Genomic DNA, 15,297 nt, shown 5'->3' on the forward strand with positions numbered 1-15,297 from the left:
TAGAATTAACACATTTTGCTTCATAAAGTAAAATGAAAACTACTGAATAATGTTACATTAACACATTGACTTTTCCATATACTTAATGGGAAATGTGACAATCTAACATGAAATAGTGTACTACTATTATGGCTTCCGGTAGGCCTTTGCGATATCATTTTGTAGTTTTCTTTGATTACGTGATGTTAAATAAAAGATCTAAATGATGTTCAAATAGTTCCATTTTTTATTATGTCTCAATTCTAAAATTCTAGATGATGCAAAACTTTTGGCCATAGCTGTAAATTAAAGCAACTTAAGATACAGTCCACTGTAAAACGCTCCAGTAATGTGACTGTAATGGAATGTTCTGATTTCCTGTGTTCTTGTTGGTTTGGTTCTAGAACACGGACTACAGGCCTGGTATCTGGCGCAGGACGGATGTGCACCTGGAGAATCCAGAGTACCACACCAGATGGTATTTCAAATACTTCCTAGGAAAAGGTAAACCACTTCTTTATATATGAGACACCACGCGGCACACCGCTCGCTCTCCTTCATATTACTTCATGAGAAAATTGCTTATGGCTCCCACGTGACGGGTAAAAACAAAAATAGGTTTGTACGCAGGTCAATTCTCGCAGCTAAAACATAAACGTAATACAACTCACCCGACACAACAAACAATAGCACTGCAAAGAGCAGAAGAAAAGTTAGATACACAGGTTTAGAAGCTAACTTGTATTAAGGCTAGTAACTTCACTGTCAGTGACGCATCCATTTTATTTATACAGTACTTAAACGTCAGACAGCTTTATTATGGTTTTACAGTAATGCTGCCAAATAAAAGCTGCAGTAAAACAATGTTTAATTGTCTTATTCACAGCTCAGTGGATTGTATTGTGTAGAACAACCTAGAATACAAGCTGTGTGCACGCTATCTCAAGCAAGGATAGAGCATATATATATATAAGCCGTAAAGCAAATTGCACAGAAATGCCTCTTGCTGTAATCTCTTCCCCTTTACTGTATGAGCGTCCTTGTCAGGGAAACAAATGGAAGGTAAAACTTAAAAGAAACTCACTGAAGTAGACAGGTGTTTCGGCCTGTGCCTTCTTCAGCGTCTACTTGACTGAGTTTCTTACCAGGTTTACCTTAGCATTTTGATTTAGCGTTTTGAAGTTGATGGAAGATGACAAATGTAACATGCGTGAGCTAGCTCCATTAGGTTACTGAATAAGTGTATTAATCAGTGTACCCTTTAAAGCATAGATTTATCAGCAGATTCCAGAACAGTTGTGCATTCCAGGCCATCACACTGCCTGTTACATGCTTAAGAAACAGGGTCTGGAAAGAGGGTATAAACTTACTTGCATATAAAGCCATAGCACTAAAGTGTTTATCCTCTGTGGATAGATTAAACAAAATAAATCCCAGGCTATGAGATTGAGAAAGACACTCCGTGTTTAGTAAACAAGATTGGAAATCAAGGAGAGGCGGGCATTAAAAAGGTTAAGAATCCGGGAAAGATGAGAAGGAAAGCCTACAAAAATGACAGCGATTAGTGGCTTAACACCTTGTGAAGTGATCAAAACCCAGCTCAAATTATTGGAAGTATCCAAGTTTGCCTCAAACAACACTATATTGCCACTTAATAAAGGTTAATGGTTTCAGCCAACTAATACACAATGATTGGGTTTTTAAAAAACGCCATTGTGATCTTAACAGTAACAGCTGTATTTGTTTGCAATCAATAAGTAAGAAGGTTCGCTACAGAAAGAAGCTGTTTTGTTTTTTTCGTTTTGCTTGTATAACATCAGAGCGCTGGGTCCTGCTATCATTACTTGCTTTGCCGAGCAGAATGCAGTGTAATTTGGGGTGTATTTGTAAGCTTCACAAATCTCCAGTATGGTTTGCTGTCAGATCGTCTTGTTGAGTTTTATCTGCTGCACAGCACCTTGCTGTTTGTGTATGTGAATGTCTATTCTATAAACCCTAATCCAGATGGAGGATCTACAGTACAGTAGACCCCACCTAGAATACTAGGGTCTAATCATAATGTGTACCATGAAAATCACTCAGCAGTGCATGTCAGTCTCAGTAGAACATAGCTACAGCTATAGGATGGGTCCTATTTTAATCATTTATTTAGGTATTTAGACATGGTTTTACTGTACATCTTGAGAGCCCTGTGTTAAGGCTGTGTTTCTAACCAGCTCTAGCCTGTCAAAGTGACTCTCTGTGGTCATTTGTATACAGTCCAGGTTTCTGAAGGTTTAAGCCCTGGATGCTTTTCTTCTAGGTACAGAATGCTATGTGTGTGTGACTGAGTGGCTGATATATAATATAACACTATTGAGCTTATTCATCTATGCAATTAAATAACGAGCATTTAAATATTGTACGTAATGGAATGAGAACAGCATTTCCCATGATGACTTTCTGAAGAGAAACGGTTGCAAAAAATAGGATTTTCCCATTTTTCCTACCTGGAGGTATTAAAATGTATTCCTCAATTTAAGAGGATTAAATGCTTTGCAATAGAGCAGGAGTGCTGAAGTATACAGCTGCATCAGATAACATTTTCCCTTAGTGCTCAAAACACCAGAATGGTTCTCTGGGATTTGTTCATTGTAATTAGTAAAATGCAGGGAAACCTGTCAAGTTATTAATGGAGATTGAGGGCTTACTTTTAGATAATGACCTCACTGATGCCATTTCCTGAAGGCATGTTCTCAATGTGCCAGTATGAAGGGGGGCAGGTTTACTAAGCTTTTGCTTTGCTAGACTTTGCTTCCTCTGATCATCGTGACAGGAGGAGGGCAGCAAAGCAAAATAATTCATGATCCCACTGAACTGTGCTTGCAGCATTCCGCCCCTCCCCACACAGACCTGAGTTAGACTGAGGCACAGACAGGTCTGGGGGAATTCAACAGCAAGGTCTGATAGATCTCAGGGAAGCAACTGGAAATTGTTCCATCCGATCATGACATAACATACTGGACAGCGCCAAAGCCTTTTTCCAGAAAAGGGTTAAGAACAAAATTGCCCTGCATAAATATCTGCACGTGACAGAGTAATAGAATCAGGCTCAGATATCTCTTTGTTAATTGATCTTATGGATAGAATATTTCATATTTAAATATAATACCAAAGAACAAAAAAGCAAAAACAAGACTGACTACAGGCATAGATCAATTTGTGAATACAATTCTCAAAGCTTTCTAAAGCCTGTAATGCACCTGTGCTCAGGTAATGGATCCAGAGCTTGACGGAAGAATAGAAAAGATCTATGTTAACTTTTAATCTCGCCCCCTGCTTCTGAACCCATTAGTGCTAATTGTTGTAACGGACGGAGAGCTCTCCATCACTGCTGCGTCAATGAGAATATTGCAGAGCCTCAACACATACACAAAGCAATCCTTTTGTGCAGCAAGATTGATCTTCTTCTCCAAAGTATTGTCTAATTAGGAGACACTAAGCAAGGTCTGATATCTACAAAGAAATGTTTTTGCTGTCTGGATCTACTAAAGACAACATCAAGGATGAGAAGGAGAGGGGAAGAGGTATGTGGGTCATTACCTACTGTATTTGAATTAACCACAAAAAAAAAATACTCAAGGATCGAAAACAATGGTTTGAATATCCTCCAACAAGCTCCATAATTAACAAAATGGAGCTAAATGTTGTATAAAAATCAAACCTAATTTAGTGGAATAGCTTGAAGCTTTGCAGACCGCTTCCCCAGAGCTAACACAATTAAAATGTGGCTGGCTACCTTATAATAACCATGCCAACATAGTGATAAATCAAACCCAGTTGTACCTAATGATGTAGATCGTTAAAAATGCATTACCGCTAACTTGGTATCGGGCATGTTATAGCGCTTTCAGACCACAGGAAGGTAAGGTAAACTTAATTCATAAAATAAGCATGAGCAGCTTCTAGACCAGCATTGGAAATGTTCTAGAGTTCCGAGTTGCATCAAAGTATCTGCTTTACTTGGGTTTTTTTGGAAATCTTTCCTCTCATCCCTGTTTTAGAACAACACATTTTTGTAACACAGAGTAGAATCCAGCCACAAGATCTTTAACAATATCAGTAGAAGCTGTTTCAAAAACAATCACTAACTGTTGACAACACATTTTCCATCCGAGGAAAAACTATTGAATAAGAAGCACGAGAAGACAAAAGGCTTGTCCTTTAACAGTAGATATGTTTTCAGTGATAGATTCCTGATCCGCTGTGCGTGTAGCATAGCATGACAAGGTTAGTCTCTAACCTTTCTGCTCAAAGGTGTTTTTCCTTGCATTTGATGTTTTTTTTTCTTTCTTTCTTTCAGTGCATCAAAACTATGTCGGCACAGATGCCGAGAAGAATCCTTTCTACCTGTCCGTTGTCCTCTCTGACCAAAACAACCAGCGGGTGCCACAGTACCGCGCCATTCTCTGGAGGAAAACGGTAAGTGACCTGAGCTGCTCCTCACTGCGTGAAGTGGAGGTGAGATCGCGAGCATAGGGAGTAAAAAGAATTAGAAAGAAGATTTGTATTGTAAATTCATACTTCTCCAAACCAGTAACATGTGTTTTCATTTTTAAATCTGAATATACAGTACTATGTAATCCATAACTATTTCAGGCAATAATCAAGTGGCAATTGTACATGCAATGTTGCCAGTATGCAGTGGTCTTGTTTTGCAAATATGGATTATTAATCCCTAAATACATTCGTAATCTTTTTCTAGGTTAACCTGTTTCATTGATCGTGGGGTAAACAGCACTTCTTCTGTGAGACAGATAGAGAATATCAACTATAATAAACAGATAATTAAAGGGTTCATACTGTGTATATATATATATATATATATATATATATATATATATATATATATATATATATATATAATATTATTTTTTTATAATATATTTTTTAATGGTCTCAATCCTAAAATTCTAGGTGGTGCAAAATCTTTGGCTGCGGTCCAAATTAACTTTGGCAGGAGGGAGGGGGGCACAACCATTTTCCAAGTAGTCTCCGGGGGCAAACATTAATTGACATTGCTGCTGAAGCCAGGAACAGACAGCTTGGGTTTTTGAAAACCAGTCGCAGCCTCAGCAGAGCTGGAGTGCAGTGGTGGCTAAGTGTATTAAGCTGCTGGTGCATTGACCTTCTGCTTCTGAAAAAGGAAAAGCTCCCATCCTGACATAGCCAGTCAAGTCCCGAGCTGAAATCGCAGACTCAGCGCAGATCGTTTCTGATCTTAAAAATCGGGCCAAGCAGAGCATTCTCCTTACATAATGCAGAGGGATGTTCGCTCTCCCCCGAGGAACAGACTGCTTCAGGGTGAAAAATAATTCACAAAACCCTGCTCCATTAACAAAGATATTTGGGTGGAGGGTGGAGGGTGGAGGGGAGGGGAGGGGGAGCATTTAGCTGGTGTCCTCCTTCTTTTGCGTTCCACAGATTGCTGTGTGGTTATTGCTGTGGCAGTACCTGAGGCAGTGTTCAGCCTGACTGCATCTCCAAGCTGTTGCAGAGAAGGGGGGGGGGGGGGTTCTGAAAAGAAAAACGCTTTGATGCCCATCAAAGTAAAAACCACCAGTTTGCATCAAAATATAAAACGCTGGATCATTCAATAGAAACCATTTCATACACACACACAGTTTCTTCCCCTCTGGCAGTTGGTCTGCCCATTGTGAATATCTAAATGGCCTGAGGCATTACTGTGTGGCACACCTCAATATGAGGACCTACAATATACCTGATAGCTCTTAAATCTAATTACGGTAGATCAAATGAAATCCAATTAGAAAGAACCTCTATAGCAAGGTTACGGACTACAGGGGCATGTGATTCAGTGGTTCCATAGTGCTGCCCTATCTATAAATGTTAGTGAGTTAAGGAAGTCGAGTTAAACCAGCTAAATATCAGTGACATGTTATCATATAAATGATGTGTTAACATTACATTACACGTTGATTTTGTAGCAACAGGAAAGTAGATTTTGATCCATTGTGATAAATTTTTTCTGTGTTTTGTAGAAACGACAGATAAGTGAAAGATAGTGTAGGCTTTCCCTTTTTAAAGGAGGCTCTCCTTATACAAGCATGGCATGCCTAGTGAAAACTCGATCTAGTAAACAGAGTTTAACAGGTACAGCCTTCCAAAGATCCCTATACCTTTAAACCAGTTGCCAGATGTCGTCTTTTAAAATGACATCTTCATATAAATCTTGAAGGTTATTAAAATAACAAAACGATCGCAATGTCTGATGGGAGCCAGCAGGATGCACTTGCTAGGGAAGTCTCTTAAGGCCTGGAAACAGCAGTGTTTTGTAGGTCTTAGGGCTACACTTAATAAGGGAAGCATACTTCAGTTATTTCACTCCAGCTCTGCAGCAAAAATCCCATGTGCTCTACTTGCGAGATTCAATCAAAATTCTTCAATTACCTCAGTGACAGTTTTAATTGTACTTCCACATTAAAGGGTATATAAGGACCTTTTTATTTGATTGTGTTACATGTTCCCATGTGTTGCTACAACTGTTTACGTAAGGTGTGTGTATTGTTTAAATTTATTTATTTTTTTTTACATTTTGACCACTTTTTTAAAACTTTTAAATTGCATTCCCTGCCTCAAGATGGCTTCCCATGTACCCGCATGGACCTCTCAGAACTACATTTCCCATCATCCTCCTAGTAACAGACATCTAGAATGAGTTATCCTGGCTCATCAATTGTTGCATGATTAAAACCTACATGTCCTGTCAGCCAAAAAAAAATAAAAATAAAACATATATCTTGACAAAGGAGTCAAGAAATACATGCACATTTAGTATTGATGTAAGTTAAAGATTTTAAATTGTTAATAACCTATAGCTGTATAAGAATGTACATGATTATGGTGCAGTTTTTTGGTAGCAAAAGCCCTCCCTCAATAGAGCTAACTTCCAAGTCCACTTAGTACACCAGATTATAACCATTAACCTGCCCCGCTGAGGAGGCAAGAAATCCTGGGCCGTACTCTCCAAGCGTTTACTCCAGTCTTTACATGATTCCTATTTTTTTTAAAGAGGTAATACTATTAACAAACAACTGTGTTTTATATATCAAGTTCTCTTAAGCCCACTCAAGGTGTTTTATATCTCATTTTGTAACATTAACATGATTTGTCCTCTTGTAGTTAATTAAAGAATGGAGGAAAAGCTTTGAAAATGAGGCCTCCTGTTTCTTATTGATGTATGTCTGATGACAAGTGTTTTGCTCTTTCTTACCTTGCAGGGAACTCTGAAAATATGCCTCCCTTACAGCCCAACAAAAACCCTATCTGTCAAGTCAATTTTAAGGCAAGTGTTTGTGTACACTATCTGCTAATGAAATCTTAAAATCACTCCAGATCGGGGATGCCTTTTATATTTGATTTGCTTATTGTATTACTGTTCTTTGCCTGACCAGTGCAGATACAAAAGCCGCTAGTTCCTCACACAGTAACATGGTACCTGAAAAAAGCTGTAGAGTTGGCAAATGGCGACATAACGTAGCCTGCATCTCACCTGCGATTCTCTGACCTTCCACATAGACAGCACATTAACCCATTCCCAAGGTCAAAAATGAAGCAAATTTAAGGATTGCAATCAGCTGCAAGCAACACATTTGCTTTAGAAAGACGTTGAACACAAATAGAGATAACTTGGACATAAAGTTTAACATATAGTTTAACATTTATGAACGTTTTCTAGACGGATGTTAAAGAAGCCAACAGTCTAGAATAGATTCATAATGTAAATATGTATTTTATTAATTAAAACAGACTTTACATTAGTTCACGCTGTGGCCAGGGCCCGTTTTAGTTTAAGGACAGACTCACAGGTACATTTTTGATGGCATCTCAAACCAGCTGTTCTGGCATCATATTCCAAGTAGTGTATAAGACAGATTCAGTTTAAGAACAGAGTGTGGGAATGGGGTGGCGTCTGAGAGGTGTATGAGGGACTACAGCTTTAAAGGAAAGCTACTGAGATTCCAGCTACTTAGCCACATCAACACGACTGTACAGCCTGCACCACAGAGCTGAAAATCACTTCAGCTTTTAATTTACTTTCCAGTGCCATGAACCTTGACAGGTTTGAACGGGGCCCCAGGGAAATTCTCAGTCCAGAGATTCAAAAGGTGGGTATTCATTTATTTTTCTTTCTTTCTTTGCCCTTCTAGGAAATAAACACACTAGTGTATGATCACATTCTTAACAACAGTATATATTCCTTATCGGGATTTTCAAGAAAGAACTAATTGTGTATACTTGATATAAAAACCTAGATCATTTGTTATGATTTATTTCAAAATGTGTTGTATATAATATATGGCATCCTCATATGAGGTCATCATGCATTTGCGTCTTCCATCTGTCCCCTTATAAAACACTGGAAGAATGTTTTGTATCCATCCCCACATGAGGTCTCCATGCATGAAAGGGTTCATATACATGCTGTCAGGTATACTTGTACAGTAAGGTGGTCATACACCCTTTCAATAAAAAAGAAAACTTAAGTTACAGTTGTATTATTATTTTTTACAGGACCTGCTAGTGTTAGAGGAGCAAGAGGTAAGTCACTAAAATGTATAATGTTGTAAACCTGAGATTAACATAAGATGTATAATGTTGTAATAATGCATAATAAAAAACTATGATAGTGCACTTATTAGTGATAACCCTGAAGGGGGTTGACGAGAGTCGATTCTGCTTTGCAAGCCCAGCCCAATGCTTGTTAGAGCTCTTCACATACAAGTTTACTAAATATGCTGTTTCAGCTTGGCGGCTGCCGTTTTCATGGCTGCATAGCACAGTATGGTTTGTGCATTTCAATTAGATTTATAAAGCTTTGAAACGTTACCTATACATTTGCTACATTATTTCCTGTATCTGCTGCAGCATTGCATGATGGGAGGGGGGACTTGCTGAATGAATTGTGCCACTTCAACTGTATTCGTTTTAATCTTCCCAGGGTTCAGTAAACTTCAAGTTTGGAGTTCTTTATGCCAAAGACGGGCAGCTCACGGATGATGAAATGTTTAGTAACGGTGAGTGCCCAATTGAACTGATACGAATGTTGTTAAGCGTGCTGCCAGATGCGTTTTTGTTTATATCACTGTGTCGTTTCTATTGGCTTGAACAGAAACTGGAAGCGAAAGCTTTGACAAGTTTTTAAACCTACTTGGGGACTCAATTCCATTAAGAGGCTGGGCAGGCTACAGGGGAGGACTCGACACCAAAAGTAAGCAAACGTCCCAACGTACTGTCTCGTCCTATATACTGAATAAGATATTCATCACATGGTAACACTTTAACCCATTCAGTGCCATTGTCCTCATTTGAGGACAGGCTACTTCGTATTTTTTTTTGCAGCATTTTTAACTGTCATCTACCTGCTATTTAAATGTTTTCTTTACCCATAATGTTAGGATAACCTCCTCTAATTGAGTTAACTGCAAAGGTTTAGTCTAAATGAAAATGCTAATTCTGCAAATATAGCCCTTTTATAATGCCTCAATATAAAATAAGAAACTGAAGCCTAAAAATGAATCATGTTTTTATTTTGTTCTGGTGTTTTCCTACCCGCAGGGATGATAGTGTCTCCATTTACTGTGTTGAGCTTCATAGACGGCGTGAAGTTTCGCTACTAACGTCTAACTTGACTGTCCTCAGAGTAGGATGCAGCAGTTTGTAGCCACAACAAAGGAGTTACATTTTTTTCTGTTAAGAAATATTGATTCAGAATGTATCAAATGACAAACACAGCTTGGTTCTCTTTTTTTCAAAGAAAAAATAATTTGGTACTTATTGTGTTAATACATGTGTTTGTACAGTAGTGTAATTGTATTATTCTGAACAATCATTTAGCGTCATCCATTAAAACGATGTGTTCTTGTAGAATGTCATATCACAGCATAACAATATGAAGGGAAAACGAGAGATGATCCATTATTTTTGCATCCTGCCATGCATTAATTAGCACTTTAGAACAAGCATTTAGCATTGTAAATCCCATTGCTTTCTAAACGGTCTTAGTTTGCTAATGAATGCCTGTGTGTTTGAATTCCTAACAGACGACACTACGGGAATTAACTCTATATATACAGTATACCAAGGGCATGAGCTCATGTTTCACGTGTCTACCATGCTGCCATACTCGAAAGAAAACAAGCAGCAGGTAAGTTATTGAGACAACCGAAAATGTACGCAGTAAAATGTATTTAACCGTTAAGAATTAGTGAGGCAGAACCAAGAGCGTTGCTACTCTGTAAACGAGAAAATCAGGCTGACTGTAAAACAAGTAAAGACAAGCTTGGTGCCTTTTTAAAATTCAAGAAATCGCATTACAGTAATGCAACACACATCTGCACCCCGTGTTTCACGCGGGAATAAGAACCCTGTCGATGTGTTTGTGGGCAGAAAAAAGCTGCTCAGTTACTAATACTGCATACTTGTCCTCAATCAAGGCTGCCAGCAAGATCATTGTTACAGTACTTGTGATGTAACTGTTACCAATGCTTAGCATTCACCTGCATTAAAACTCTATTGTCACCCTCTTCTCAATGCACTCTCGTTCCAAGGTCAGTTTTCAAAGGGTGGTGGAGTGTACTTGAATACTCACACATACAGAATGACTGGAAATGGCAAATAATAAACTTGCCATAAACCAGACCCAGGAGTCAAGAGCAGCAGAACGTTTTCTGTGAGAGTTTAAATGAATTTTACAGTAATATATCTCAGCAGTATCGCTTTATCCAACATAGAGTTCTAGGGGATAAACAAATACATGTGTTCTAGTGGAGATTTTTCCTCATTTAGATCCCTTATTAAATACCCTGGTATCTCTGAATTGATAAGGGTCTCCTCTTTAAAAATATCCTGAATGTTTGAATGAGCAAGACATCTCACCAGTAGAGTGGTCCCCCCAAATGTTCTGCTTCTCCTAGGAAAGCAGTACAAGTGGGGATGGCTTTGAGTTTGTTGCTGGATACAGACTACTTGCTCACTAACCATAACAGGTTAAACTCGCCTAGGACTCAGCCAGCAAATAAAGTGAGTTTATACCCAATAACTAGAGTTTTCAAACAGAATTTGGCTGCTTATCAAAGACAAACTTGTAAAGCAAGAGCATTTTTCGAAACCCACTGGCGGTTTTAGTCAAGTGCAAAACCTGGTCTGAATGGACGAGTCTGGGAGCTTTCATCAGCATTTAATAAAAGAACCGCACCGATTCTCTAATGCTTTACTGAGCAGAACGCGTGTTAAGCAGATATATTTATCCTGTCATTTTCTGTCAATTTGATTTCTTCAAAGATTCCTGGTACATTTAGAAGTATATTATTATCCACAATGTGTTTAAAAATATACAAAATCATTTTCATGTAATGTAACTAAGACACATCACAATGTTTTGACATGCACATCTTCTCGTTAGAGGGAAGAATCAGTGATGTATTGTGTCTATGCTGTCATCGACCATTATGAGTTTGCCTTCCACCTTACCTGACTGGCAGGAAGATTTCATTGGATGAGAAGCTAGTGAAAGTCTTAAAGAAGAGTCTGTTGGGGGTGGGTGGCTGTGTGCTTTGTCACGGCCTCCGAGCTCAGGGTTTGGGGAGTGCCAGCCTGCGGAATGTGTTTTGTGGGAATGTGATGCCTGTTTCTTTGTGTTTGCAGGTGGAGAGGAAGCGTCACATTGGAAATGACATTGTTACCATAGTGTTCCAAGAAGGAAACGACACATCCCCATCATTTAAACCATCCATGATCCGATCCCATTTCACACGTATCCTTTCAGAAAGCCACTTGTTTAATGACTAGGAGCTGTGTGTGTGACTCCCCACAAACATGCATTGTTAGCCTACAAAATACAGCCTTGCCCAACTATATTTACATGTTTTTGCCAGTGCACGTACGTTTTGTTTAGTGATTAAAATCTAACGCTAACATTTTTTTTAAACCCCTTTTTTTTATTTCAACATTTGCAGATTGCTGGTCTTCCATTTTAATTTCCTTAATACGCAAACAAAAACAGATATTTTTGCCTTAGTTAGATATAACATTCAGAATGACAGTTACAGGTATGTATTTGCTCTCTTTTATGAATGGCACAATGTATGCAGCAGTGAGTTATTAGCCTCGTTCTAAACCAGGACCGCTGCTTCTGTGCACAGTGCAAGATGGAGTGCAGCTCAGCTGCAGTGTCACACCTTATACAGTACAGGTTTATATTGAGTACAGACATTTGCTTTTTGAACAGGTTGAAGATATTTTCTGAAGAAAGCGTCCCTTTGTTTGGACCTCCTCTCCCCTCCCCACCGGTGTTTACAGATCATCATGAATTCAGGGACTTTGTTTTAGTAAAATGTAAGTACTCATTTCCTTACGAACAAGATCATCTTTGTACACACTGTACATGTAATATAATTGTTTGCCCATACTAATTTAGGTGACTTCATTATAACTTTGTATATAAAGATTGTTACTGCTGGAGCAGACGTACCCTTGCTCTGTTCATTATCAGTGTTTGAGTTCATCGTCAAGCTCTTGATACATGAATATCGTAATTGTTGTAACAGGCTTCCTTTCATTCCTTTCCAGTAATTAATGGTGAGAAGGCGACCCTGGAGACACCCACGTTTGCTCAGAAACGGCAGCGAACCCTAGACATGCTCATCCGGTCTCTCTACCAGGATCTCATGCCTGACCTACACAAGGTAAAAACACTCTGAAGCTCCAATGATTCTGCATTACATACGGCAGTATCCAGTGTATCTCTGGTAGGAAGAATAGAGAAAGTTTTACATTGTATTCCTGATTTTGAAGAACCATAAGCGGTCATCAGTTCTGCATTATATTACAATTAATTAAAAACAACCAATTGCTCACTCCTAGACAGTGCTACAGTTTATAAGATTTAGTGGTATACTGTATAGCATTTTTGTATGTTGTACATGATTCGATTGAGGATACATTGCAACATCTATCTCAGTGGCACTAACTGAATTGGTGTTAAGAGGGATGCGCATACCGGTTCATATTAAATATACAGCAGGTAGACATAGTGGTGTTGGTGGCTCACTTGGTTTTCTGATCAACTATTATAGCTATTATAACTTCATATTTAAAAATAAGCTTTGCTAATGGTTTCAATGTCTTCAGAACATGTTAAACAGGAGATCGTTCAGCGACGTGCTGCCAGAATCGCCCAAATCTGCACGGAAGAAAGAAGAGGCTCGCCAGGCTGAGTTTGTCAGAATAGGACAAGTAAGAAAACATCGCTTCAGTGGTTCAGGATGGGAAGACCAGTTACTGCATTTGCATGTGTAGTGCTAATACCCAAACATGTACATGTTCTGAAGATCTGTAATAGTGCGACAGTATACTCGGTGCTTCTTTAACAGATCTGAGGTTTGCATCCAGCTCTTCATTCAATTCATTACACATTGCATTCAGGTACATTTGTAATTACATTCTTGAATTATTTTAAGGCACTGAAATTGAAGACCATTGTTAGAGGTGATGCTCCCACCAGTTTGGCCACTACAGGCCTGTGCAGAAAAGAGGTAAGCAGACAAGTCCACTTTATATTATACAGTAGGCAGCTAATTTCTAATGCCACATTCTTACCTGATTACTTCACAGACAATGATCCTTAAAATTGAACATAATGTACCTGCAGCTGCTTTAGTATGCATTAATAATAATAATAATAATAATAATAATAATAATAATACTTCAGTTGTTTTTTTCTGTTTATAATTAATAACCTTGAAAACATCCTAAATTGTAATTATCTTTATGTAATAAACATTAAATCAAACTGGGTTAACTTTATAATCAAAAATAAAATAAATGCAAAAGTCTTGAAGGAGGAGCAATACGTTTTTTTTTGTTGTTTTTTTTTTAAACCTGGTCTTCATTGGTATACCTTATGTAAGGAAAGGAAATCCTGAAAGCCACGCACACTTTGTAAGCTATTCTTACAGCAGCTCAAAGATGACAACACAATTACTAGTATGGTAATGAATCAGCCTGTTGTAATACCTTGCCCCCAGCACACAGCATTAGCAGCTCAGTCCCACCGGCATTCCTATTCAGGTGCTATATATTTACACTGCTGCTGATACTGCCGGCAGGTATGCAGAAAGTACCATTACTGCGTCTCAGCAGAATGACATTAAAACGCATCAGCATAACAGTTATTTGCAATGGTGGAAATTAATTCCTCAATGTTTTGCCAGAAACCTGAAGTGATAATTAAACGTAGGATGTGAAAGATGCAAGAGAGTGGAGTCGTACTTATTATTATTATTATTATTATTATTATTATTATTATAATTATTATGGACACATTAAACAAACATTTTCTTACCTCCTCTAACATAATAAACTATTCACAACCGCCTTGTTCTTTTCCTGTTGATTTGTTTTTGCTGACTTTCTTTTAACTATGATGAAGCCCATTCTGTTCTGCCACACTATGCGCTTGATGGAAGCACATGATCCTGCACCCCTACACCTGGCCTACAATCATCTGCATTCATGCTCAGTGAAACACATAGGAAACCGTGGGGTCAGGTGTGTTCCTATTCCCACAGGAACAGAAGTGAACTTCCATCAAACAGTGCAAATCATACCTAGAAAAACAAAAAAAGGAGAGCACACAACAAGGATTACAGCAGAATTCAACAAGCTTCCTTTATTAATTCCAATAATGAAAAATCACATTTTTACAGCTTAATCATTATCATTAGACACAATAATGAGGCCACTAGTGATATCAAGCAGTGATATCAGTTATCAATGTCTGAAAGAAGCATCGGACACGGTGCTGGTGTGTGTTCATGGAGGATCCTGATGCTTCTCAAATGCACCTCCTAGTGCTGCTGTTTTATACAGTTTTTACACCCCTTGTGTGCAAAGCTTAGTTGCTGGCTTATCTCTGAGTGTCGGCAACATTTTGACCAGACAACTCTCACTTGCACCAGGTCAGGGTGAGGTCAGTTCTGCTAATTGCATTGCCCCTTTCCCAGGCAATAAAACATTCTAGCAGCATACACTGCCCACATACAGCAGCACCCTCAAGAATAGTTTTGTATTTAAACTCTTTACAATGTGATCACCTCCAAGTACTACACCTTTAAGATTTATATTCCATGTGAACGAGTTAGTCCTTTACAAAGCAACAGGTTATTTTATTATACACACTGTGCATAAAGTTTTGCATATAGGCACTACGACATTCAAAAAGTTACAGGCACTGACACAGACATTATAAAAGAACTG

The 15,297-nt window shown here is 38.4% G+C and overlaps 1 protein-coding gene across 5 annotated transcripts in view; it reads left to right on the forward strand.

Moving 5' to 3' along the window:
• Positions 1 to 15,297, forward strand: part of LOC117964710 (GTPase-activating Rap/Ran-GAP domain-like protein 3) — a 112,814-nt gene that overhangs the window by 65,730 nt on the left and 31,787 nt on the right. For all 5 annotated transcript variants that reach the window (XM_058986908.1, XM_058986903.1, XM_058986905.1 and 2 more), the window contains 14 exons: positions 384 to 483; positions 4,322 to 4,440; positions 7,260 to 7,324; positions 8,084 to 8,147; positions 8,554 to 8,580; positions 8,981 to 9,056; positions 9,152 to 9,250; positions 10,083 to 10,186; positions 11,686 to 11,794; positions 12,044 to 12,089; positions 12,269 to 12,375; positions 12,610 to 12,725; positions 13,171 to 13,275; positions 13,500 to 13,574. In XM_058986908.1, the coding sequence (XP_058842891.1) occupies positions 384 to 483; positions 4,322 to 4,440; positions 7,260 to 7,324; positions 8,084 to 8,147; positions 8,554 to 8,580; positions 8,981 to 9,056; positions 9,152 to 9,250; positions 10,083 to 10,186; positions 11,686 to 11,794; positions 12,044 to 12,089; positions 12,269 to 12,375; positions 12,610 to 12,725; positions 13,171 to 13,275; positions 13,500 to 13,574 (1,212 nt within the window). The remainder of the gene's footprint in view (positions 1 to 383; positions 484 to 4,321; positions 4,441 to 7,259; positions 7,325 to 8,083; positions 8,148 to 8,553; positions 8,581 to 8,980; positions 9,057 to 9,151; positions 9,251 to 10,082; positions 10,187 to 11,685; positions 11,795 to 12,043; positions 12,090 to 12,268; positions 12,376 to 12,609; positions 12,726 to 13,170; positions 13,276 to 13,499; positions 13,575 to 15,297) is intronic.

The sequence above is a fragment of the Acipenser ruthenus genome, chromosome 15, assembly GCF_902713425.1.
Source record: "Acipenser ruthenus chromosome 15, fAciRut3.2 maternal haplotype, whole genome shotgun sequence".
Lineage (NCBI taxonomy): Eukaryota > Metazoa > Chordata > Actinopteri > Acipenseriformes > Acipenseridae > Acipenser > Acipenser ruthenus.